General features: G+C 38.1%; 1 protein-coding gene across 4 annotated transcripts in view; it reads left to right on the top strand.

Moving 5' to 3' along the window:
* Nucleotides 1–25,752, top strand: part of Tbck (TBC1 domain containing kinase) — a 193,713-nt gene that overhangs the window by 132,099 nt on the left and 35,862 nt on the right. For all 4 annotated transcript variants that reach the window (XM_013150594.3, XM_013150592.3, XM_013150593.3 and 1 more), the window contains one exon: nt 25,574–25,749. In XM_013150594.3, the coding sequence (XP_013006048.1) occupies nt 25,574–25,749 (176 nt within the window). The remainder of the gene's footprint in view (nt 1–25,573; nt 25,750–25,752) is intronic.

Below are 25,752 nucleotides of genomic sequence, written 5' to 3'. Positions count from 1 at the left end.
GGGTCCTGTATGCCTCATACATCTGAGTATTTTTACCTTTTGCTAAATTAGGGAAATTTTCCTGCATTATTTCTGTGAATAGCCTTTGTAGTTCATTTGTTTGTGTCGCTACTTCTTCTTTTACGTTCTTAATTCTTAAGTTATAGATCCTCTTATCATCTTCAAGCCTTTGTATTATTGTTTGTTTTCTTGTTATCTTTAAGAAGTTTTTCATTTCATGCTCCCACATTACAAATCTGTCCTCCAGTTCAGATCATCTATCCTTAGTTTCTTTCAAGCTGTTATGCAAGCTTTCAGTAGGGTTTTTAATTTCCTGGTAATCTCTTTGAACCTACTTCACATATTCTGTTTTCTCTATTTTCTTCATCAAACAATTCTGCCCTTTTTTCTGTTCTTCCATTCCATCATCTATTTTTTCTTGGGCAGTGCTTAGCATTTCTCTAACTATTCTACTTATATCTTGCTTTACTTGGTTAAATATTTCAATTTTGAACTCATCTATGAGGCTCCGGAGATACCGCTTTATGTCTGTTGGTGCCGTGTCTGCTATCGCATGTTTTCTGTCCTCATTCTCCTTTGCATTTACCTTTCCTGGATCAGTGTTCTTAGAATTGGGGTCCAAGGACCCTTTCTTGTTGCTCCCTCTTCCCATACTTTTTGTTCCTTCCACACAAGCGTATATAGGAGGCCTAGTTTCTTTCTTTGTCAGTTACAGTTTGTTTGAATTGTGCCAGCTAGGTGTTCCCACCCACTGCAGTGTACTAGGGAGACATAGACCTGGGCAGTCTGTGCTGGGCCCACCCCTCCAGGTCAGTCAACGTAGTGAAGGCTTCAATGCTCAAGTGCACCGCCAGGTGCTGGGACCTAGTTTGGGCTAGCTTACTGGGTCTTAGTCTGTGGCATCATCCAGGCCAAGCACTCCCCACCAATCCCACTTGAGAGGGGAATGTGCGACTAAAGTCACTGCAGCATCCTGTTCCGGCTAGTCTGCACGGTCCCAGAATGTCCTCTGTTGGAGCCTCCTAATCTATGGAAGGGTCCCCATTCCTCTCACTCACTGCAGGTCGATGCAGAGCTCCCTGGCAGTCCTGCTCTCAACTCTATTTGCCAATTCCCACTCTCAGAGGTTTCACCTCTCTGTCCCTGCTGTGCCAATTCAGATGCAGCAGAGGCAGCAGCAAATTTCGCAGCTTCCAGAGGCGCGGGTTCCAGCTTCAGCGCTGAAATTTTATCTGTTCTGGTTATAGCACTGGGATTGCATTTCCCGTTGTTTCTCTCAGCTTAGTTCGTTCCTGGGTCGGCAGGGTATATCTCCACTTGCTTAGGACTCCTCACACCGCACCATTCCTGGGTTCTAAGCTGGCTAACTCAGAGAGCCTCCATAGCTGCTGTTATCTGTTCACCATGTTCTCCCAGAAGTTCTGTATTATCTTTTTAATGTTTACATGATCAGTGCTATTGGTTCCTCTTTCATTTCTGATACTATTACTTTTAATTTGCTTGTTGGTTTCATTAATCTTTCTAAATAACAAGATTTTGATTTTACTGATTTTTCTGTTATCCTATTTTCAATTTCACTGATTTTTGCACCGTTTTATTTCTTATTATTTGAGTTTTATTTTTCTTTTTCTAGTTTCTTGAGGTAGAAGGTTGATTTTATATTTTCTCTTCTTTAATATGTGCATTTGATGATATAAATTTCCCTCTGTGTACTGCTTTTGCTATATTCCCTAAAGTTTTTACTTCACATAATTCAAAATATCTTTTAAGATTTTTCCTTTAGCTCACATTATTTAATCTCCAAGAATTTCCTGTTCCTTTTTAAAATCCACTGTTTTGTAGATTCTCTGAAATATTTACACACTTAATTAAATCAATTATTTAAAAAATCTTTCTATTATGTTTCTGATTATTTTTGTCTTATTGCTTTGGATAGGACCACAACTATAAAATAAGTGTTGATGTGACATATGGGTATGATCCTTTCTCAAAACCAGAATAACAGGTTACTCTGCAGAACAAATGTCTCTGTGGCTGTGATCATAATAGGAAAAAATACGGACCTTGAAAACAAGGATAAATAAAATCCTGTAAAAATGAAAGTAGTAAGTGACAACCTGTATTCACTGACTGCATTATCTAAAATGAATTTTATTTTGTGTATTTCTGTGGGTTAAAGGACTTGACATAATGACTAAAAAAACTAAAAAAGTATTGAGAGTGAATAGACTTGCTATTCCTTAGTTTAATGAAAGTGCTTCACATTTCATCACTAAATTTGATGATGTTGGTAAATAGTTTTTATTTTCAACTGATACATAAAAATTATATATATTTATGGGGTACCATGTCATGTATTAATACACGTATAAATTATAAAATCTTCAAATCAGAATATGTATATGTAGCTGCCCGAACATTTATCAGTTATTCAACATTCACAATTTTTTAGCTTTTTTAAAAACATAAAGCATATTGCCTCAAATTCTGTGAGATTAACTTTTTTTAGATTGCAAATACGAGTGAGATCATCCTGTCTTTGTCGTTCTGTGCCTAGCTCTCCAGTTCTTTCCATGTTATCACAAATTGCAGGATTTCATTCTTTTCTGGAATAAAATAGTATTTCATTGTATATATATTCAACTGCTGATGGGCACTTCATTTGTTTCTATTTCTCAGTTATTCTAAATAATGCAGCAATAAACATGGCAATTCCAGCATACTTATTTTATTTCCTTTAGATATGTACTCATGATAGGATTTCAGCCTTATATAGTAGTTCTGATTTTAACTGGTTGAAGTGCTGCACATTGCTACCCATAATGATTGTAGTACTAAGTTAGGATCCCACACACAGCATGGGAGGGTTCCGCTCCCACACACCCTCACTACCACTTGTCTGTTTTTGCTCATAGCCGTTCTAACTGCGGTGAAGTGATACTCCATTGTGACTTTGATTTGAGTCCTCTCTATAAAATACTTTATGTGAAATTTTACTCCATTTCTATTCTAATATGCTTATTTAAGGATGCTAATTTAAATGCTAACAAATAGTGGGTGGATATTAAAATGATACCTGATGACCTATGAAAGTATATTCTTTAGCCAGGTGTGGGGGTGCACACCATAATTCCAGCAGTCAGAAAGCTGAGCAGAAAGGATCGCCTCAAGTCTGAGGCCAGCCTAAATTACATAATGAGACTTTGCCTCAAAAACAAACAAAAAGAATAGTCTTTAAAATTAGGATAGTCGAGCGGGTGTGGCCAGGGCTCAGTATCACAAGCGCCTGCCAGGCAAGTGCAAGATTGTGAGTTTGATACTTGGCACCAAAAATATAAGTAAAATAAGGATAATCACACCTCAGTTTCATTCTTAGATTCTTTAACAAACTAAAAAAATGGCTTTTGTAAAAACTGAACCATAAATTTTTCCAGTTGATACTAATACAATGAAAAATTGAAAACACCCAGAGAAGAAAGGTCAGTTTGACTTTAGTTTATATACACAGCTATGTTATGTACCCCCAGAGAAGAACAGGAACTTGTTGGTAGACTCCTTTTCAGATTTTAGTTCTACTGTTTGTTGTATAATCTTGAATAATTCATATGATGCCTCCTTTTCTATATTTGTAGAAACAGAATATAATTATAATACCCATCTAGCAGGATTCTTTTAAGAATGACACACAAGCATTTAAAAGCAGTAACAGTCATTACTGTATGGAATAAAATCTTAAACTTCTCAGCTTTGTAAACTACGTCAGAACTTTAGGACAGTCTTCTGTAGCTAATGATTCATATGAAAAAAGTGTTGTTCTGGTCCTTTAATATCTGTAGCTGTGTTAGCTCTATCAGTGTTCCTTACATTTAAAGACACCAGACCAGGAAAAGAAATACGGCTGCAGGCTGGCTCTCCAAGAAGGAATACTTCTGGTGTTCTACGTTAGTAGAGCATTAGTTTCAGTTTAAAATTTCTTTGACCTTTATTTCTTGGTTTTAGTTTTATTTTGATTTGCAAGCTGCTGAAGAATTGCCAAAAGAATTATTTCTAGTGGCAAGATCTTTCAAATCTAGATTTGATCTTCTGATCATATCTATTTTGGGTTCTTTAAGCTTATACATGGATATCTGTATCCTCCCAAGATGTGTGATGTTTCCTACTATTCATTGAGTAAGTTTTATCTGTCCTTTTCACCCTTAGGTATTCTAAAAAGTTACACATTTGTTCGTTTATGGTGCTATAAAAGTTTAAAGTCTTCTTCCTTCCGTCCTGTGCCCCTCTCCCTTTTGGTCTGATGCAGATATTTCAAAAGAGCTGGCTTCAAATTTAGGTCACTTGACCTTATTTCTTGTCAGGGCTTTCAACTGTATTTTTCTGTTTGCCTTAACTTTTCATTTGCAAAATACATTTGGTTTGTTTTCAAGGTCTTTGGCTGAATTCCTTGTTAATGTCTTACATGGCCTTCATCATTTAACTTAGCTATTGGTCTTTTTCCTCTTGGTTCTCATTGAACTTCTTCATAATCATCCCTTCTTTATCAAGCATTTCATCCCTATGGTTTTGTTTCCTCTTGCTAGAGAGTTTTTATGTTCTTTTGGAAGTGAAAGGGTTGCTGACCCAGACCGGACACTGTAGCCAGAAAAAGCCTCAGCGGGAATTAGGGAGCTCCTGTCTCCCCCGCCCCTAGAGATTCACCTGTAACCCCATATCCCCCAACCCTTCGGAATCTGCCCCTGGCACCAGACATGTGCCAATGAAACACCTGTGCATCTCTAATGGCCTTAGGGCACTGCCCTAAGCTTAGGCTACTTATATTCCCCCAAGCCACGTGTCCGCGTGAGAGAGATCACCAGATTCCAGCGGCCAGCGCGCCAGTCCTCTTTCCCCGTGTTCCCAGAATAAAGGCCTCTTTTGTTTTATACTCCTCATCTTTTGGAAATATTTTTCATCCTCTGGAAATAATCCTATCAGGAAGTAATATGTTCATATAACCTTACTTTTTCATATTGCTCATGCTCATATATTCATATTTTTGCAACTGCTCGATCAAATTTCAAATGCTTTTATGGAGTGACCTCCTTAATAAGCAGCTTTCTCATAAAGATGTATCTTGGCATATCAGTAGTTCGTTATACAATTTGGCTTTATTTCTAGCTGGACAGCACAATATAATCTGTCTGTAGCTTCTTTGGCTGTGATTAATTTCTATAGGCATAGTGCATACCATGATGGGGTCAGAAAGACCCATTGTCTCTGTGAGACATGAAAAAATGGGACATTCTAGCCATTCTAGTGGTTATGGGGAACCACTAGAATGGACATGATCACTATATGGCTAATGCTACTGTCTCAGTTACTTTTTTCTCATTGCTGAGACAAAACACCCAGCACTCAAAACTAAGGAAGGAAAGGTTTATTTAGCACACGGTGGAGGTTTCAGTCCATAATCAGCTGGCTCCAAGGCAGAGTAGCATGCCACTTGATAAAACCATCCAGACCAAAATGGCGAGAGCAAGCCTTCCTCCCTTGTAGTATGCAGGCCACCCCCAACCCCAGGGCAGATGTAGCACTCACAAAATCTCTGTCTCCTCCTCTTGCACAGCCTCAGGATGTTTAGAAAGTAAGGATCCTGGGTCCCTGCTGAATCTCTTAGTTAAACTTATACGCTTCTCAAGTTGACACAGTGTATCAAGCATAGAGATACCATTGGAGTGGTGGTACCAGTCAGAATAATGGGATTTTTCTCTGGCACTTCTGATGCTATCTTTGCTTCTAGAAAGGGCATCCATACTGGCAAACCTAGCAGTGTTGAGGAGCCCAAAGCAGTTGTTCTCCGGTCAGTCAACAGTACATCTTGATGCTGTACAGAGAGGTGGTGGCAGGAGCACCCAGTGCTGATAGCAGTGCATAGTCAGACAAGGAGTGAAGACAGGACAGTGGGGATCTGGGGAACTTGGAAACAGCAGGAACCATGGCTCCTATCTACCAATGCAGTGAACACCCATGAGGGGATCTGTAGCTGGTGGCAAGCAAAATTCCTCTCGGGCCTCTTTGACTATGTGTTCCCAGTAGTAGAAGGATGACTGGAGCAGAAGCATTTCTTCCCAGAGCTCCTTCAGGTCTAGTGTGTGTTTAGGAGCCAAGCAACTGCCAGAGCCACCAAGTTGCTCAAGGCCATGTCAACATGTTCTTCTTGGTCAAATAGCACCAGGAACCATGGTCTTCCATCCAAAATCTGTCAATAAGAGGTGCTTGAATGCAGTGCATGGGGGAAGGAAGTGGGAACCATGTGGAAGCTGTGTTAATGCTGACATAGGCAGGAGTCCACAGGCAGCTAGCTGGTCATACTCTCAGTGTCACAGAGCAAGTGCCCTGATCTCAAGGGTGCCAACTCCTGCCCTGTTTCATATTGCAGCACCCATCCTCTGCAGTGCAGGGCACTTGGCAGGCTTGGCTTACAGTCAGTCTCTTGGTCCACAGTGAGTTCATAGGGCGAGCATCCCTACTCCATGACAGGGCAGCAGAATGCTACTGCAGTCCCATGATGAGAATGAATATGCAGCAGTTTCTGATGCCAAGAGTGGTCAAAACTCAGACAGTGGTTCCCTGTTCAAGGTGTTGGCTTTAATATGGCTTCAAGATGTTGGTTTTTCAAGACCCTAGCTTCAGCAGCCTGAGTGTTTGCTGGGAGATGATCTAAAATCTTCTTCCAAAACAAAGCCATTGTGCAGACTTTGGATTACTTATTTAACTGAACTGCAATCCTGTGGCATTCAGAAACTTTCCACTAGCCAAGATTACTAGTATCCACCCTGATAGAGGTCATTGGGACTCTTTTTCCTTTGCCCCTACAAAAAGGGAGCCTCCTCCCTGGCTTTGGAGCTTGGGTGCCAGATGTTACGGTGTCTTCTCTTTCTCTGATGTTGCTCTGGGGCGCTGGATCTTCCAAGGTCCCAGTCTTGCTCCTGGATTCCAGTGTTTTTCACTCACTGCATGATGCAGCTGTGCAATTCTTACTTTGGGTCTTTGTAGTGGAAGAGCTGAGTGCCAGGCATCTGTTAGATCATCTGGGATCCTTCAAAAAGACGGTATTTTGGATCACAAGTAAATAGCAGTAAGTTCTAACTAGGAGTAACAATATGTGCTACATACTTTTCACTTCCTGATGAAAGAAAATGGAGTTCCACCCCTAACATTCTAGCATGTTAGATACTGGGGCTAGGAATTTGTTCCAACACATAGTTGTGTCTTTGTGAATAGTAAGTCCTTAATGAGTTCAAAGAAGCTACATAATTGTAATTATTCACAGTGAAATTTAAGGAATTCTGAAATAGATCTGAAATTATTATATTTTAAATTAACTTAGTGTGACCATTCTAATCATAAGTCTAATCATATTTATTTTGAATATTCCTTTGAATTCTATGTTTCAAGCCTACCAGAGAGCTTTTCTACTTGTGTTACCTTTACTTTGTATTTTAAATAACGAGTACTGCATTTGCAAAAAGATATGGCAAATACACACCATGGGAAAAGAGGCATACAAATATATACCAATATATACCTTCACATTTAGATAAAGCCGAAGCCTATCCTTAAACTCTGTGGACTCAAGTTGATTTAATGAGTTCTGTGTTTTAATCAGCTACGAACGCTTTTACTGAAAAGAACATTGGTAGTGGGAGCTTTGGTTGGTTGAGAGGACAGTGACTGCGGCCAGCAAGGTTCCTGAAGTCTGAAGTTTGGTGTGAGCAGTGCTACCCAAGGAGCACTTACCCTCAAGAAAGGGATTTCCCTCTTCTGTTGCTGAAATCAGTCAGGCTTTTATTTCTGTTACTTAGAGAACATTTCCCAGTATCACACATGAACTGTTTCTGGCATTAAAGAAGCTGAGGCTATCTGCAGGTCACTCTCACTGTGTGAAAATGTCACAGAAAAGCTACCCCTGCTTACATTAAGAGGAGAATGTTGATGGCTATTTTCTGCCACTCATACTATTTTGTATTCTTTAGTATAACATAGCTAGCTGGTAATTTACATAAAATTTACCTCCGTATATGATAATCCATCATATGAATTTTTATCCATTTACCATGATTATGAGGTTACCGTATCAGTTGTTACTCGGTTATCTCTTCATAACTGAGAACTGAATTAAAAATTCCTGTACAGATTCTGAATTTTTTAGTGAAAAGTGTCCCTATATTATTTTTCCACCTTGGTTTTTTTTTTTTTTTCAACTTTTAATCATGTTTTCAGTACATAACGATTACATTTCATGTGGGAAGTTGGTGCACATACATAACGCATCTTTCTTGGTTACTTTCTTCTCATTGTTGAGACAAAATACCTGACACTCAGAATCAAGGAAATAAAGGTTTATTTAGCTCACAGTTTGTGGAGGACTCAATCATAAACAGCAGGTTCCCAGGCAGGGTAGCATTACATAGGGGCAAGAGTGGAACGCAGCCGATGACAGCAAAGGCAACAAGAGCAAAAGAGGAAAAGCTTGTTTCCTTCCTCCCTTACACTGTCGGCAGGCTCTCCACCCTCAGCATCACCTTGCCCTCCTCTTGCACAAGATGAGGATGTTTACAGAGAGAGCTTCAGCCTCTAGACTACTCCTGTTAACACAGTGTATCAACCATAACATCTCAGCTCTTCTCATCTCCTCTTCCCCCATCTCCCTCCTGCCTCTGTCTGTCTGTTGGTCCCCTTCCCTTTCACAAAAATATCTGAGTCCTTATTTCTTATTATCTATTGTTTATTTTATTTTTTATAGTTTGGGTTTCTCATGTAAGAAGCCGTGTGATATTTAAACTTTAAGTACTTTCAAGGACACCATACTATTGTCTCAGTTAAATTCAGACCTAAAGGACTGAGTTATTCTGTTGTGCCTTTGCACACACACGTACACATGACGCACTTTGTATTCTGCTTTCTCTACATTCTTAAAAATAACCTGACAGAAGTCTCAAATGACTTTTGTGTTCTAGTCTTGCTCGATCTGTACGTAACAGTACAGCCAGCACTTGTTTGTTCTTTCTCACACATTTTTCTTAGGTTTCTGGTACACCAGTCTGTTTTCCGGTCTGATAGCTCCAACTCAGTGTAGCTGAGTTTCACCTGTCCTTCCATGCCATTAAGTGTGTAGCAGTTTCTCGGGGTCCTCTGTAGGCCTCTTCTCTTCTTCCCCAGGCAAGTAGGAGAAAATCTTACATACTTGCATCACAAGCCGTCACAGCTGCCAGTGACCAGCTCTAGCTCAGACTTCGATGTCCCGCAGGCAACTTCCCTTCAGTGTGTCTGAAACTGAATTTATTTTCTTTTTTTTCAAAAGCTGCTTTTCCTGTACCACTATGAAATGTAACCCTCATTATTATCATTTGCTAACTTGTTCAAACCAGAATCTTGGCTATAATTTTAATTCCTTTTCAGAAGTTCACTTTTGTTTTTTTAAAATTGCACAAATGGTTAACAAGGACTATATTCTTACTGAGAAAAGTACGTAGAATATACAGTATCATCTGGGAGTGTTGCCTTCACACCCTGGCCTTGTGCCCATTTTGCTTCTTGAAAGGATCCAGTTTGATAAGTCACCCTCTAGCCATCTGACTCTGAATTTACTCTGAATCTTTCATGTATTTATGCATTCTCTCTTTCTCTCTCCCCTTCCTCCCTCCACATATATATTTTTATATGTAAATTAATTGGGCTGGTAACATCTGTGATGTGGCATGACTTTTTTTTTTACTTAATAATAAGGCTTGAAAGTCTTTTAATGTCCCCATGTATAGATCAACCTAATTCTGGTTTACAAGCCACAAACTGTTGCATTGTACAGAAATATCATCACGGGGAATACAGTCTTTTTTTTTGTTCATCTCCAGTGCAGATGACTGATATAAGCAACCTCCTCAGGTCACAGCACCTTATAATCTTCAGACTGGGTTAGATACTCCCACCTTTTCCCTCCTCTACCTTTCCTTCTCTTCTGACCCTCACTCCTCACACGAAGCTGCCTGGGCCGTTCTTTGAGTTTTTAGCTTATTCCACTTGACTAATCTGTTGTATCTCTCATTATATGCAATCCCTTGAAGTTCGGTATGAAATTGACCATCTTAACCATTTTAAGTAGACATTATAGCGGAATTAAACACATTCAAAATGTTGTACAGCCATTACCACCGTCCATCTCTATGACTTTTTACATTTGGTAAAACTGAAACTCTACCATTAACTATCTACCTGTTTTTTCCTCCCATACCCCCCGGCAACTACCATTCCTTCTCTCTGATTTTTGACCAAAAAGTCACTTATCCTTTGCCCCAGTGAACTTTTACTGTTTTATTTATCAGCAAACATTTGCTGAGCACCTGCTCATAGCTGTGCAGGAGGTGTAGCTGGTCTCGTCTCAGTCTGGATGCAGGGACAACATCAGCAGTGTGCGACTGGCATTCTCCACAGTGTTACTAATCACAGAAGTATCCTCAGGTCTGCGGTCAGCAAGATTTATGTCAGTTTAGATAAACTTCCTTCCCACAGCCCATCAGCTCCAAATTTGGGCTATAATTTAATTCAACACACCAAAAACTGTACTGGTATCAGAAAACTGTATTGGAAATAATGTTATCACGAAAGGATTTTTAAAAAGCATTATACGTGTGATGGTATACCCCAATAAGTCTACAATATTAAAAAAGACACTTAGTAGATTGTAATCTGAATCAAAAGTCATCTCAATTCCTTTGTGGAATGAGACGATATAAATAAACAAATGTAACAAAATAACTTGAGTGATTTTTTTATTTCCAGCTCAAAAAATTGTAATTTAATGATGCATGTTTTTACCATCACTTTTTCTCAGTAAACTTTTATATATTTCTCATTTTCAAATTATAATTGTTAGCCAAGCATGGTAGAGCACCCTGTAATCCCAGCACTCTGAGAGTCTGAAGAAGAAAGTTTACAAATCTGAGCCCAGCCTGGGCAACTTAGTGACTTAGTGAGCTCTTGTCTCAAAATAAGAAATAAAAAGGACCGAGGTTGCAGGGCAGAGTGAAGACTCTGGTTTAATTCCCAGGACCCAGAAATAATCTAATTGTTGTTTCATTGCAGGAATTTTACATGATATTTTTCAGTATATTTTAAAACATTTACTCTTGTCCTTTTAAAGATATTTTCTCCTCTGAATTAGAGGAATCTGAGTCTTTTCATCCTAAATCATCGAGTTAAACACCAGCCTTGTGACGCACTCTGCACATGCATCTTCCACGTGCAGCAGTGCCCTGTAGGCACAGCAAGTGAGGAGGCTCGGGAGGGATGCCTGGGCCAGTGACGGCTGCCCTCGATTTCCAGAGCGCACTGTATTAATGAAGATGGGGGGGGGGGTGTTTAATGGAGTGAAAATGAGGATGGAGTTCTTGATTGGGACACAGGAGAAAAATTCTGAATTACTGTCCATTTTGGTGAAAATAACAATTGTCATGGTGTGGGGTACATAACCCTCCTTAGGACTGGCCCAAACTAATCCAGACAGTGACACGCTTCCCTGCAAGAGCAAGGCTCTGCTTTGACGCAGAATTAGCATTTCCGCATTGCAGTTGCTAGGAAGGTTATGCGGGTGACAGTTTTTATTCTTTTGTAGCCTGATCCGATTTGGTATTGATTTGACACAGCTCCCGCAGCAGTGCTTTCCCCCACTAAGTCTATGTGAGGAGTGATGGGCACGGAGCGTGTAGCTCAGCTGGCTAATGAATATCCGGACTGTTTCCCAGACCTTCCTCACACAGCCTTAAAGTTCAGGCTTGTCATTTCATGTATCCCTGACATTCCTTAGCATTTAGAGGGAAATGGCATCTGGCACAGCTCTTCAGAAAGGCTAGCAGCAGCAGACACAGCAACTCTGCTCAGAATTCACTGGCTCTGGTCATTCTCCAATTGCAGCCCTGCTCAGCATGTCCTATAAAGTATGCAAAAATAAACAAGCAATATTCTATGAAATTCAAGAATTACATACAAGCCTACTAGATTTAAAAATTAAAATTTTTAAAATTTAATTGAAACTTAATTTGTGAGCCTGATGCACACAGATACTAACAAGCTAATAGTGAAATGTCCAGAATATGAGAAGAAAAGGCTCTTTTTATCAGCATCATTCCTGTGTAAGTAATTACTGCAAAAGGTTGTTTCTTTGTTCTCTCAATCCAAAATAAGTAAAAGTTTCCCAAAATTTATAAGATTCTAAACACATCTGATTTACAGATTATTGTTCTGAAGTCCTTAGAAATTAAGCAAAACAAGCACTTAACAAAGGGTATGATCAGGTAGCATCTTGACAGATTTTTTTTTTATTTTGAAAAGAATAAAACCAAATGAGAAAAAAAATGAGGTCATTCAAATTAAGAGGATGGACATAGTATGTGATTTAAAATGGGTACCATGATGTCTCTTGTTATCTTCAATAGCATTGCCTGTATCATCAGGCACAATAAAATTGAACATAGCAGTGCAGAATAAAAGCAAAACATTGAAGATATAGGACTTCAAAAGACGGTAATAGTCAAACTAGAATGGGTATCATAGTGAATCTTACTGTCTTCAGAGTAATTACCTATCTATACTTTCGCACTTGATACTATCAAACATGACAAATTCGGATAAAATCAGTCAAGACAAGACAGCAATCAAACAAAACAGATTCAAATAAAATCAGTCAAAACCAGATAGTTAAAGCAATACAGAGCTTCAGATTAAGTTAATAGGAAACTAAAAATGGTTACTATACTATATCCCACTATCTTTGGAATAGCTGTCTATACCCTCAAATCTAGTACAAGTAGACAAACTGGAACAGACTATAACCAGCTAAACAGAGTGATGAAAACAATATGGGTTTCAAATCATGATACAAGATTAACAGTGTCTTCTGCCTTCCCTTTTTAGACACTTCCTCCTCTTTCACTTTCACAGGGTACAGTGTACATTTTGCATCCCACTAACTCCTTTAGTTTTTAGATTAGGGAGACAATCTGCTATTTACCTAAGTGGTTCTGAACCTTTTTACTCCTGAACTTGGTCTCAAGTCATATCCATTTACCTACAAGACCCTCAAAGTTTTCCATCCTTATAGCTGAGTAGCTCTCCATTGTATAAAACTGTTCGGTGTTTCCAACCAATCTGTAGCTGATGGGTGAGCTACCCCTACTTTTTTCTAGTTTCCTATCCCATAGAGCATTATTTTCTCATCTTTGACTTTCAGTCCATAAACCCTTTTCCAGTATTTCTTATAGAGAGCATTTTGATGGACCCTATCTCCTGATCCACTCTGCCTGTGTTTCTTTTTATTGGTGAACCGAGGCCATCCATGTTAGCAGTTATGGCCAACCTTCTCTGCCTCATCTCTGCCATGCTATTTTTCTGCCATTGGTTGTCTACTTTTCCCCTTCATTCCACTGTCTGCCCCATTGAATGAGCCCCCTCTGCCACTGTTCCTGAAACCATGGTCTTTTTCCTGTCTCTAGAATGTCCTTCAGTATTTTTTTGTAGGGTTGGGTTGGTGGTCATGAATTCCCCCAGTTCCTCTTTGTCATGGAAGCATCTTGTTTCTCCATTAATTTTGAAAGATAGTTTTTCAGGATACATCAGTCTAGGTTGGAGGTTATTTTCTTTCAGGGCTTGAAATACTTCACTCCAAGCCCTTCTTGATTTGATGGTTTGTGTCAACAAGTCTGTCGTGGTTCTGATGGGTTTTCCTTTATAGGTGATCTGTTTCTTTTCTCTGATAGTTTGTGTTGTGTTATTCTGTTCTTGTGTTGAATTTCTGGGATCTTGATTATTATATGTCTGGGTAGCAATCTATTTTGGTTATAGCTGGCTGATATGCCTCATGTATCTGAATATCATTGCCTTTCCCTATGCTTGGAAAGTTCTCTTTAATTATTTCTGTAAATAGCCTTTGTATTTCATTTTCTTCTTCACTCACACTTTTTATTCTTAAGTTATAGGTTCTCTTGTCATCTTCTAGCCTTTGTATTGTTGCTTCCTGGTTCCTTGTTATTTTTAAGAGCTCTTTCCTTTCGCGATCACATGTTGCATACCTGTTGTCATGGTTTATGTCAGTGGCCCCCAGGCCTCATGCCTTCGCATTATGCATTTGTGATTGGTTCATTGTCTAGAGCTTGGATTGATGGTGTCACTACCACACCCACTTAGGGGTGGAGCCAGGATGTGATATAATGGCAGGAAAAAGGTGTGCTCTCTCTCTTTCTTGCCGGTTTCTGCCTTGCTGTTTGCAGCCACCATGAACTGCGGCCCCACCATGCTACCCCACCTTGGAGCCAACTGAGTATGGATTGTAACCTCCAAAAACTGTAAGAAATAAACCTTTCCTTTCACTTTTGGCATCAGATATTTTGTCTCAGCAATGAGTAAAAAATAACTAAGACATGTCTTCAAGGTTTGATAATCTATCTTTAGTTTCTTTCAAGCAGTTTTGCCAGCTTTCAACGGATTTTTTAATTTCCTGGTAATCTCCTTGAATCTGTTTTATATATTCTAGATTTTTTTTATAGTCTTTATCGACGGTTTCCTCCTTTTTTGTGCTCCTCCATTCTTCCATCTGTGCTCCTCCATTCTCCATTCTTGAGAGGTGCTTAACATTTCTTTTATTATTTTTCTTATATCTCCCTTTACTTGTATTAGTATTTCTGCTTTGCGTTCCTTTATAATGTCACAAAGTTACTTCTTTATGTCAGATACTGCTTCTTCAGAAACTGCAGGTGTACAATCCCCAGTCTCTTGTGTTTACCTCTCCTGGGCCAGCACTGTTTGGTTGGAGGCTGGAAACTGCCTTTTGTTTCTTCCTCTTGTCATGTTTCTGGTTTCTTCCAGACAAATGGATAGTGGGGTCCCTGGCACTTCCTGTACTGGTTATGATTACTCTGAAGCATGCTGGCTAGGGATTGCTGCCCTCCACAGTCTACTGGTGATCACTAAAGTCTTTAGAGCTTGGAATCCTAGGTACCACAGCAGCTATGGACACTCGAGCAAGTCTCTTGACTCCTGTGCCTGTGTCCTTTTCCACACACCAGGGATGCAGTCACATCCTGCCCTGGATTACTCAGAGACAAACTGAGATCATATGTGTGGAAGATTGCTGGGGTACTATAAATACTCTGTGTCACCACTGTTACAACACTGCTTATCAGCCTTGATCTTACTGTAATAGTTTTTCAGTTGATTCACATTCTCCAGTTATATATCATTTGCACAATAATTTTTTCACTTTCTAAATTTTATACATCTTATATTTTGTTATTTAGTTTCATCTTTTCTCAGAGCAATGTTAAGTAATAATGGTAGATATTCTTATCTTAGATTTAATTATAGTGTTTCTAATGTTTTTGCTGTTTAGAATTCCAGAGATAAATTATATTGTGAAAAAACATGAATTCTTATTTCTTGTCATGTGTCTTATCAACATTCTATTCTAATAATCAGTAAATAAAGATAAGTCGTGATTATTGATTACTGAAATTTTCTGTTTCATTGTTTCAGCTTTTGGACCCAGCTCTAAATCTAATTAGGCTATGTCTTAATCTCTGTATATCTAGACAGAGTCAGTCCTATCAGAGACTGCCAAGCTATGCTTAAATCTCACTGCCTATCTTTGGGTTAAAATACTGCAGAAATTCATAGTAATTTTGAGAGGAAGTAAAAAATTATTTATGAGACTTGAAAAATAATGGAATTTTTCTGAAAATTTTATCAGCCAAAGTTAAAGAATTTCAGTTACACTTGAAATGTCATAATATTCAGAGTGCCCTGATTATTTGGAAAGATAATCACTGTTTCGAGTAATGATGATTTTAAATTGCTTTGTTGGAGAGGCTGGTGTGAACACGGGCCTTTATCACTCGCCTTCCTGCCCTCCAGAACACCACGGGACTGTCCCATTGGGCGGCACAGGGCAGCGCAGGCAGCCAAGGGGACAGGCACGTGTGTACAGCCCCATCGTGCATGCATTATAGAGCCACTTTGCATGTGTTGCTCAGTTCTCAATTGTACTATCCTTATAATTTGTAGCATTATTACTATTTAAGGTAAAATAGCCTTGTGTGTTTTAACCAATAAATTTATTATCCAGCTGTATAACAGAATAGCTATTTTATTCTATAAATAAAGTATCTCTGACAAGCAAAAAAAATGCCGAAGATTAAAAAATTAATAGGATTAGGGGCCAGAGATTTAGTTCAGTGGCATAAGTGCCTGCCTGGCACTGCTGGTCAGTGCACAGGTCGTGAGTTCGATCCCCAGCACCCAAAAAGCAAAAAAAAAAAAAAAAAAAAAAAAAAAAAGATAGGATACATTTGATCAGGTATATCTTCACATTTTATAGATGTTCCAGTATTTAAATGACTTAAGAAAACTACTTCCCCCACTACTTTTATCAAATGTTTTTCCTTGTCTTTGACTACTTTTTATTGCATATTAAGCTGCATAAAGCCAAAAGAAGCATATAAAGTTTTCTAATTTAAGTTTTTAAGTTTTATAAATGTAATTCATCTATTGCATAGTACTTGATAATTTTAATCAACTATAGCTGTTATATTTGACAGACCTTTGTACATAAAGCAATTACTAGTTTTTCCCATTTTGAGACAGTAATTATACATATTTGTACATTGTAGTAATTTAGTACATATTTATAATGTTTCATAAAGCATGGTAGTAAGCATTTCTGTCTCTTCAAATTTTATTTTAAAAAGAAAAAATGAAAACAATGATGCAGAATTTCAAAACAAAATAATAGGAAATTAGCACTGATTAATATTTTTTATATTGTTATCTTCAAAGTAATTGTTCAGATTATAAGATATAGGCATGAAAAAGTAAACAATTGAACAGTGAAAGCACAAACTTTTTTTTTATGAACTAACAGATTAGTAGTATAGGTACCTATCTTGAATATGTGTGTGTATATGTTGTATGTATGATCTTTTCCTTCTTTCTTTTCTCCTTTCTCCACCCCAGCTGTTCATTCCTCTTGAGCAGTCTCTTTTACTTTCACTTTCACAGTAGCTGTGCATCATTTGTGTGTGCTAGAATCTTTTACTCTTCTAGTCACGTTGAAATATAATAGGTCACACATACTGCAGTGCACTGTTGGTATCACTGAAAGCTCTAGGAGGTCAGCATCACTGTCATAGACTCTAATTATTACCTTACTGTGCTAGAAAAACCAGAACTAATCCCTTTCGGTGTTGGTGCCCCTTTTTTAGGTCTTCTGTCACTGCTCTCCTCATCCATCCTGGTCCCTACAGGATCATAATTCATTCTGTTCTGTAAGATTAATTGTGGTATCAGAAAATGAAAACACATGATACTGGTCTTTTCTGTGCCTGGCTTGTTTCACTTATTAACATAGTGTCTTCCGGTTCCACCTGTGCTTCTGCAAATGACAGGCTTTCATTCTCGGGGACTGAATAACATGGCACTGTGTATAAACGCACTGCTTCTTTCCCACTCATTCTCTGGTGGAGGTCTAGGGTGTTCCTTGTTTACCTATCATGAGTAAGTATGTGAGTACAGAAATCTTCGTGGTGTAATGATTGCATCTCTCTTGGATGTGTACACCGTAGTGAAATTGCTGCATCACAGACAATACTTCTGTTTGAGGAGTTTTGATACATTTTGATACATTTTCCATAATATGTAGTAATGTACACTCCTGCGGTGTGTAATAGCTACTCCACATCCTTGCCAGAACTTATTTTTTGTCTTTTAGAAATGATAGCCATGCTAACCAGGGTGAGAAGATATCTCATTACAGTTTTGACTTGTATTTCTCTAATAATTAGTGAGATATGCATTTTTTCATATATTTCATCATTTGGCTTCTTTTGAGAAGTCTCCATTTAGCTCTTTAGCCCATTTTAATTTTTGTTGTTTTATTCATCTTATCGGTGTTTAGCTTTTTTAGTTCTTCATATATTCTAAATACTAATCCCTTTTCAGAGAGTTTATGGATATTTTCTCCCGTTCTCTAGGTTGTCACTTAATCGTATTTCCTTTGCTGGTTAGATGCTTCTTAGTTTCATAAATCCCATTCATTTATTTTACCATGTTGCCTGTGTCTTTGGAGTCCTACCTAAAAAAATCATTGCTTTCATCAATGTGTTGAAGTATTTCCCATTTTCTTGTAATAATTTGATAGTTGAAGATATAAGATTGTCTGCTCCATTTTAAGTTGATTTTTATGTGGTAAGATGAAGGGATCTAGTTTCATTCTTACATGTTTATATGTATATCCAACTTTATCAGCGCCATTTGAAGAGACTGTCGTTTCTCCACTGTATGTTCTTAGGGCTTTGTCAAAAAGTACCTGGCTATATGAACGTAAATTAAGTGTTGAGTTCTCTCTTCTGTGTCATTGATCCATGTGTCCATTTTTCTGCTAGCATCATGCTGCTTTAATTACTATTGCTTAGTAGTATGTTTTGAAGTCACATTATATTGTGATGCTTCCAGCTTTATTTTGTCCTTTTTTTTCATTATTGCTAAGGATTTGATGATGATTATGATGATGATGATGATGATCTTTTGTGCTTCATTATGAATTTTAGAATTTTTTTCTATTGCTGTGAAGGAAGTTATTGCTATTTTGATGGGAATTACACCTAAGAGTAATATGATCATTTAAGCAATATTAATTCTCCCAAATCATAAACATGGATTATCCATTTGCAGCCTCAAATCTCTTTCATCATTGTTTTGTCATTTTTACTTTACAGATCTTTGCCCAGCTTCAGTAGATTTATTGCTTAATATTTTATTTTCTTTCTAAATTTTGTGAATAGGATTCATTTCTTGCTTTCTTTTTTAGCAAGTTCATTATCAGTATGTGACATTCTACTTTTAGATATTGATTTACCTTGAATTTATCAGTTAAGTAGCTTTTTGATGAAGTATGTGATTTTTTTCTATGTAGAAAGTCATGTTATTGGCAAATAAGAATAACTTCTTTTCCAATTTAGATGCCTGTTATTTCTTTCTCTTGTCTTATTGCTCTTGATAAGACTTCCAACATAGGATTAACAATACTGGAAATGGGCATTTTTGTTTTATTCCATATATTAAAAGAAATACTTGGAAGTTTTTCCCATTCTGATAGTGGCTGTGAATTTTCACACCTAGCCGTTAGTACTGTGTTTTGAGATATGTCCTTTCTGTGCCATTGTGGAGAGGGTATGCATCATTAAGGAATTCTCCATCTTATTGACTGCTTTTTTCTGAAACTATTGAGATAATCGTATGACTTTTGTCCTTCATTCTCATAATGTGCTATATTGTTCTTATTGATTGCATATGTTAAACTATCTTTGCATCCCTGGGATGAATTGCCGTTTACCATAGTGAATAATCTTTTTTATTTTAATTGGTTTTTTCCTTCTACTAATTTGCAGTTTGGTATGTTTGTGTTTTTCTAAGTCCTTGAAGTACATTGCTAGGTTGTTTGAGATCTTTGTATTTTTGATATATTCATTTAATGCTGTAAGCATGCCTCTGAATACCGATTTTACTATACTCATAGATTTGGACATACTGCACTGTGATTTTTATTTGCTTCTAGAATTTGTTACACTGTTAATTTCCTTGATTACCCACTAGTCCTTAAGAAGAATAAGACTTGATTTGTGCCCTACTGTTATAATCTATTCTAAAATAATGTGTATTCTGTTGCTATTAAGTGAAACATTCTATAAATATCTGATGGGTTCATTTGCTTCCAGATATGATTCAACTCAAATGTGTCTTTATTGATTTTTATCACTGGGTTCACTGGGTGATCTGTTCATTGAGGATATTGAGCTATTAAAGTCCCAAATATCATTGTATTAGAACCTTTAGATCTCATAATATTCACTTTATATATTTGAGTTGTGCATATGGATTATAGAATGTCAGTTTAGTAGGTGCTCTGAGTTTAGTTATTGGGGAATTTCAAAGCATCCTGCTGTGCATCTTTGAGCATTGTTGTACCACTTTGCAGTGGAAGTACCCTTCCAAAGTGGCATGTCCTCAGACTCCAGGATTGAACCTTGATGGTACTAGGTATTGTGGCAGCTGCTAATGTAAACTTAGTGGTCCAGGATGTAGAGAAGATTGGGGCAAGCACAGGTGACACTAAGAGGTGAGGTAACAGCAGCCATGGTCCCCAGCCACAGGATGTGGAGACATTCTCTAGAGCACTCAGGATGAACCTGAGCCTGTGGTATTAACAGCTATAATTCTTGAGTCATGTGATGAAACTGGTCCTTCCCAGGGTCCCCAGGGATGTGCCCAGTGGATGCTGAGGTCCTAACACCTGTAACCATGTACTCGAGTTTGTGGAACATGGAAGTGACCTTCCCTGGGACCATGGAGCAGTTCCTGCTACTGCTGCTTGGAGCACTGCTAGTTGCTTTCCTGGAGTTGGAGTCTCCAGTGATGCCTAATCCAAGCCCCAAGGAATAAGGACAAGTAGTAGCAGTGCTTTGGGCCCCAGCACCTGAAGTCCCAGCTGCGTAGCCTGTGTGCATTTCCTGAGGCGTAAGCAGGTAATGGTTGGGTTTGCAGCGCTAGGACCCCTGCTCATAGAGGTGCCAGACATGGAAAAGACCCTTCCGAGATCCTACAGGTTGAGCATTGGTTGTGCAGGAGCTTCTGGCTTTGGTGTTGGTGTTCCTGGAGCCATAACAGGACATGGATGAGAATATTCCTACATTAGGCAGATAAGCCTCTAGGACAAGCATTTGGAGGCACAGTCCTGGAGCTGCAAGACACAAATGGGACCTTCCTGTGGTTTCCAGGCCAACCTTGGGCAAAACCAACCCTTTCTGCACCACCAGCTGCAGTATCAAGGCCATGGGTGAGGAGAGCTCCCCTAGCTCACTATGCAAGTGTGGGTGGTGGCAGTGGTTGGGGGCCCATATGTGAGGCCGCAAGATCTGACAGGGTCCTTTCTCAGTTCTCCATGAACAGGGACAGGTGAAACTGGGACTTTGCACTAGTAGCTATAGTCCCAGGTTTTAGGGCTTGCAAGGAGACCTTCTCTGGTTCCTGCAGAGCAAGCTTACATGTGACTTGGGCCTGTGGTTACAGCAACCACCTGTATTTGACACTCTTTGGTTGTACAGTAAGGGAATTTTTGGCAGGAGAAGAGTGATAAGTTATATCTGAGCGAAAGTTGTAGTCAAATCACTAATGTACAAGAAAGGGGGCAAGGGTGAGGGAAAAGGACAATGAGGTCAGCGGCCCAATTTATCTTGAAAAGTTAGAGTTTGAGATAAAAATAGCATTTTGACTAAATTACCATGGCCTCTTAGTCATGATCCAGATCAGAGTGGCTTAAACCCTGGGTATAACTGTTACGGAGAAGCAGTGCTGACCCAATCCAAAGAAAGACATCAAGCTGAGTGGAACTGCTTTCATTAACTTTTTCACGTTGCTGTAGAAATTTCTACACAAGTGGCTAGGCAGCACCATTTTACCGCCCCCCAACCCCACAATGACCCTGTTTTTGTCTCACAGATCACTAACACTGGGCTTCATCACCTACAATAACCTCCATTCCTTCCTTCTGCCTTCAACCAGTCTAAACTACAGTGTATGAAATATACCCAGCTACTTGTCTTTGCAAGACTGAGGCATCTTACTGGTCCACGTAGGCATGCCATGCTCGCAAACAACACTGTACTGATCCTTGCTGAGGAATCTCTTGAAACTCCAGTGGGGTCATTAAATGTTCTATGTAAGTTTTAACTTTTGTCCTAGAGTAAAACAAGAGTTTTGGGACTTATTGTTAGTTGAAGATTAATCAGAAATTAAGTCATAGGCTTCTAGGGTTAGAGAAAGAAATATGTATCACCTACTCCTGCTCCTTTATTTTATACATGAGAAAATGGAGACCCAGAAGGATGAAATATCTCTAAACTGATACTGTGTATCAAAAGGAAAATTATTCTCTTTATAGAAATTTAGCTTACACACTTTTTCCAAGCATATCTGTGAAAATGTTAGCATAAAATCCCCAATCAATGCAAAAAGTTCCCTCTCTACTCTTCTTTTTTTTTAATCTTTTTTTTTTTTTTTTCCTTTTTTGGTACCAGGGATCGAACTCATGACCACGTGCTTGCAAAGCAGGTGCTCATGCTAAATCCCCAGCCATGTACTCTTCTTTGTATTTTATATTCATATATGTTCTATCACTTCTATTTAAAGGGAAAGTATTCTCTTAAGCATGAGAACCGATTATGCAGCTCTCTGAGCATAACAGTTATTTCAAATGCTGTATTTCCAAATCATGGAAATAGTAACCTCTTCTGGGTCTTTAAAAATAAGAGGAAGAAAGAAGAAGCCCAAATACTGCTGAGATAATGTATTATCTTAAATGTATGGATAAAATATGTTTGTAAGTTAATGAGTTTTAAAAACAAAGTTTTCTTTGTTACAATTTGAGAATAGTAATTAAAGTTTCTTCCTGCCATTTGATAAGCTACACTTCCTCATAGATGAGCTTGAAATACCCAGCACAAAGACGGCAGGATCTACTTGCTATGCATGTATGAAAAAAATAAAAATAAAAGTCCTAAACTCCATTTTTTTCAGACCTTAATGTTTGACATAATTAAAGATTTTTCTGAGCAACGTATAGATGTGCCTGCCAAAATTAAGATTTCTTTGCCAAATTTTTCTAGGCTTTAAATTTTTATCTCATGAATTGAACTGTAGTTTAAGTGCTAATGATTTCAAAAATATGATCCCTTAGCTATAACTTTGCAAATGCCAGTTTCTGTCTCTAACTGAATGCTTGACACTTCAGCATCGTAGACCCTGTGTCACCTCAGTGTCACATATCTAAATCTGAACTTAGCTTCCCCTTGTCTGCCATCTGTAACTGTTACATTTTTCCTAATGTAATAGGAAATGTATAAGGCCATGTAAATGTAATTGGCCATGTATAATACCATCACATAGTACTCATCACTGCTCCTTTCCTATGTATTTTTCCCTTACCTGAGTCCCTATGCTGGCTCTTTTATATATCCCTTTCATTAATTCAACTGTTTTACTAAGTAGCTAAGTTCCAAGCCCTTTGCTAGGAAATGGGGAATGAACAAACCAGCCCCTGCTTTAACAGAGACCGTGGACGTTAGAAGAAATCCATGTCGCTGATTCATGGAGCAGGGCTGCAGCCTTGAGAAACTCCAAGTGGATATTCGTGAACTGAACGTAAAGGAAAATAAATCCTGACTAACATGTTTGCTTCATTTGTACTAGGCTAAGGGGGAGAAAACAGTGGAAAAGGTTTTAAATGAGAGCCGTTTCTCAACACCTTTCCTAGTGTGTCTGGTGGATTGCTGCAGACAGAACTCGTTCTTGGTGAGAGCTGCATACCTGCCTTGTTGCCAGGGCATTCAGCTCACTTGGTTGAAATCATCACTGGAACGTCCAGGCTGCCATCTCAGAGGGCTCACACTGCTGAACGATGACTGTTACCAGTAGCACTGCTAAATGAACTCTGACCCGGGGTTGGCAATGGAATATGACCTCTTAAAAATATAGCTCAGACACATTCAGACATTTCTAGAGCTGTTCTATAGTTATTGTAAATTTTGGTACATTGTTCATAAACAAGTCCTTTGAATTTGAAACTAGTGACACAAGGAAAATGATGTCTGTTATACTAAATAGACATACATTCTATGCAGACTTTTTATGTACCTTCAAGGGGACTGTTACAGGGTAAGGAAGACCACTCATAAAGCTAATAAAATCAGTACTGTGTATTTTAATATTATAATTTTCTTGTTATGTGGTTTTCCTAAAATTTCCACAAATTAATTTGTAGGGGAACTGGTATGCATCGTGTTAAAATCTTTGACTACACCTAGTACAGAAGTTAAGACAGTGGTGAATTTGTCAGCTGTCCTTCTGTTCTTATGATTTCATGTGGCAATGCACTTTCCTTTGAAAACCTCCTTATGTCTGATGCATTTGATTGGAATCAACGCCAAGGTCAGTTTCTCTTTAATCAGTTCTAGTGGATACTTTGGTAAAATCCTCTATCAGCCAGCGCATTCTTTCACTCAGATGAAACTTAGTCATGTAGTGATGCACGCAGCGTTTCACACTAAGAGCAAAACTAGGCCAATCAAAACTTCTTAGCGTCATAAATATAGGGCTTCATTTAAAGCCTAGAATACCTGTAAAGATTGCGTTCTAATGAAAATGCAGAGGGAATTACTGATTTTATGGTTTGCTGACTACAGCTCTTTAATCTTTCTATAGCACTTTTAATTTCAGGATATTTAAGTAGCTTTTACTCCTAATATTAAAAAAGTAAAATTCCTAATGTCTACTTTTTACTGAAAGCCATAAATTCATAAAACTTAGTAATTTTTATTTCAAGCTTAATTAAGTGCGAGAACAAATACTTTACCACAAAAGAATTAAGGGCACAATTAGAGAAACACAGGGGAGGAATTAACAACAAACTCTGATAGGAAATAATTTTTTTCAAACTGAATTTGTCTGATAAATGCTTGATATGATTGATTTTCTTCTGCCTAAAAATACTACATTGGAGTTTTTAAATGTGCAATCCCAAAATGAAACTTAGAAAATTGAGATAAAGATTAGCCTCAATTTTGATAACTTTGTTGAGCATGAAAATAAGTTTTCCTTTGAATCTCTATGTTTTCAGTAAGTACATTTTAAAAGTTCTTAAATTCTCAAGTTATAAGTCTTCAAGAATGAAGAAACTTACATTGAATTGCATTGTGTTGCCAATGTATGTCAGGAAATTTTTCTCTTTGTTAAATAAGTAACAGAGAAAAAGCGTTAATGTTCCTTTGTCCAAATCAGTCTTATGCGGTTTAGCACACACACGCACTAATGTGTTAGTTTTACAGTCAGGAGTCTGCTTTTTATTGAAAGCCATAAATTCATAAAACAGTAATGTCTATTTCTATTTCAAAGTTAATTAAGTGAGAGAACACACTTACCTCCTTCACAATTAAGATGCCATGTCAATTTGGTTTTCTACCTAGGAAAATATTAGGTTGCTCTTTTGTTTCTGAAAATCTAATTTTCATTCTACTGTTTATATAGAAAACAAATTATATTACAAAAGCCTATGATATATATGAACCAGTTTTTTTATTAGTATCTGTATCGATGACAATGCAATTTCTCATGCAACCAGAGTTATAACCATATTTCACAAATCGTTATACTTGAGGAAAAGTGAAATGTGCTTAAAGAACCTTTTTTGAAGATACACAGTACTTCTCCTGGGGAAAAAGCTGCCTCATCTGTTTCTATGCCCTTGATCCAAACAAGAATAATACTAACAACAATGCTTTCTCATAATGTAACTAGAAGGAAACCTCAGCACCGAGAAGCTCAATTCCTCTTTTCCATGTGCTGTATTCATTCATATCAAGAGCTGGAAGGTATTTTTTGCATTAGTTATGGTTGGTCTTTATAACATTCTCAGTATTTTTGTTCTTTGGCCTTTTTCTTTCAGTCAAGAGAATCCATCCCATTAAATGACCTGAAGTCAGAAGTATCACCTCGAATTTCCGCGGAGGACCTGATTGACTTATGTGAGCTGACCATGACAGGCCACTTCAAAACTCCGACCAAAAAAACAAAGTCCAGCAAACCAAAGCTGCTGGTGGTTGACATCCGGAATAGCGAAGAATA

This window comes from Cavia porcellus, unplaced genomic scaffold (assembly GCF_034190915.1).
Source record: "Cavia porcellus strain 051 isolate PalLab524CR breed Dunkin Hartley unplaced genomic scaffold, mCavPor4.1 scaffold_14, whole genome shotgun sequence".
Lineage (NCBI taxonomy): Eukaryota > Metazoa > Chordata > Mammalia > Rodentia > Caviidae > Cavia > Cavia porcellus.
The sequence above is the reverse complement of the archived record's forward strand: the minus strand, read 5'-3'. Positions and strand labels throughout refer to the sequence as shown.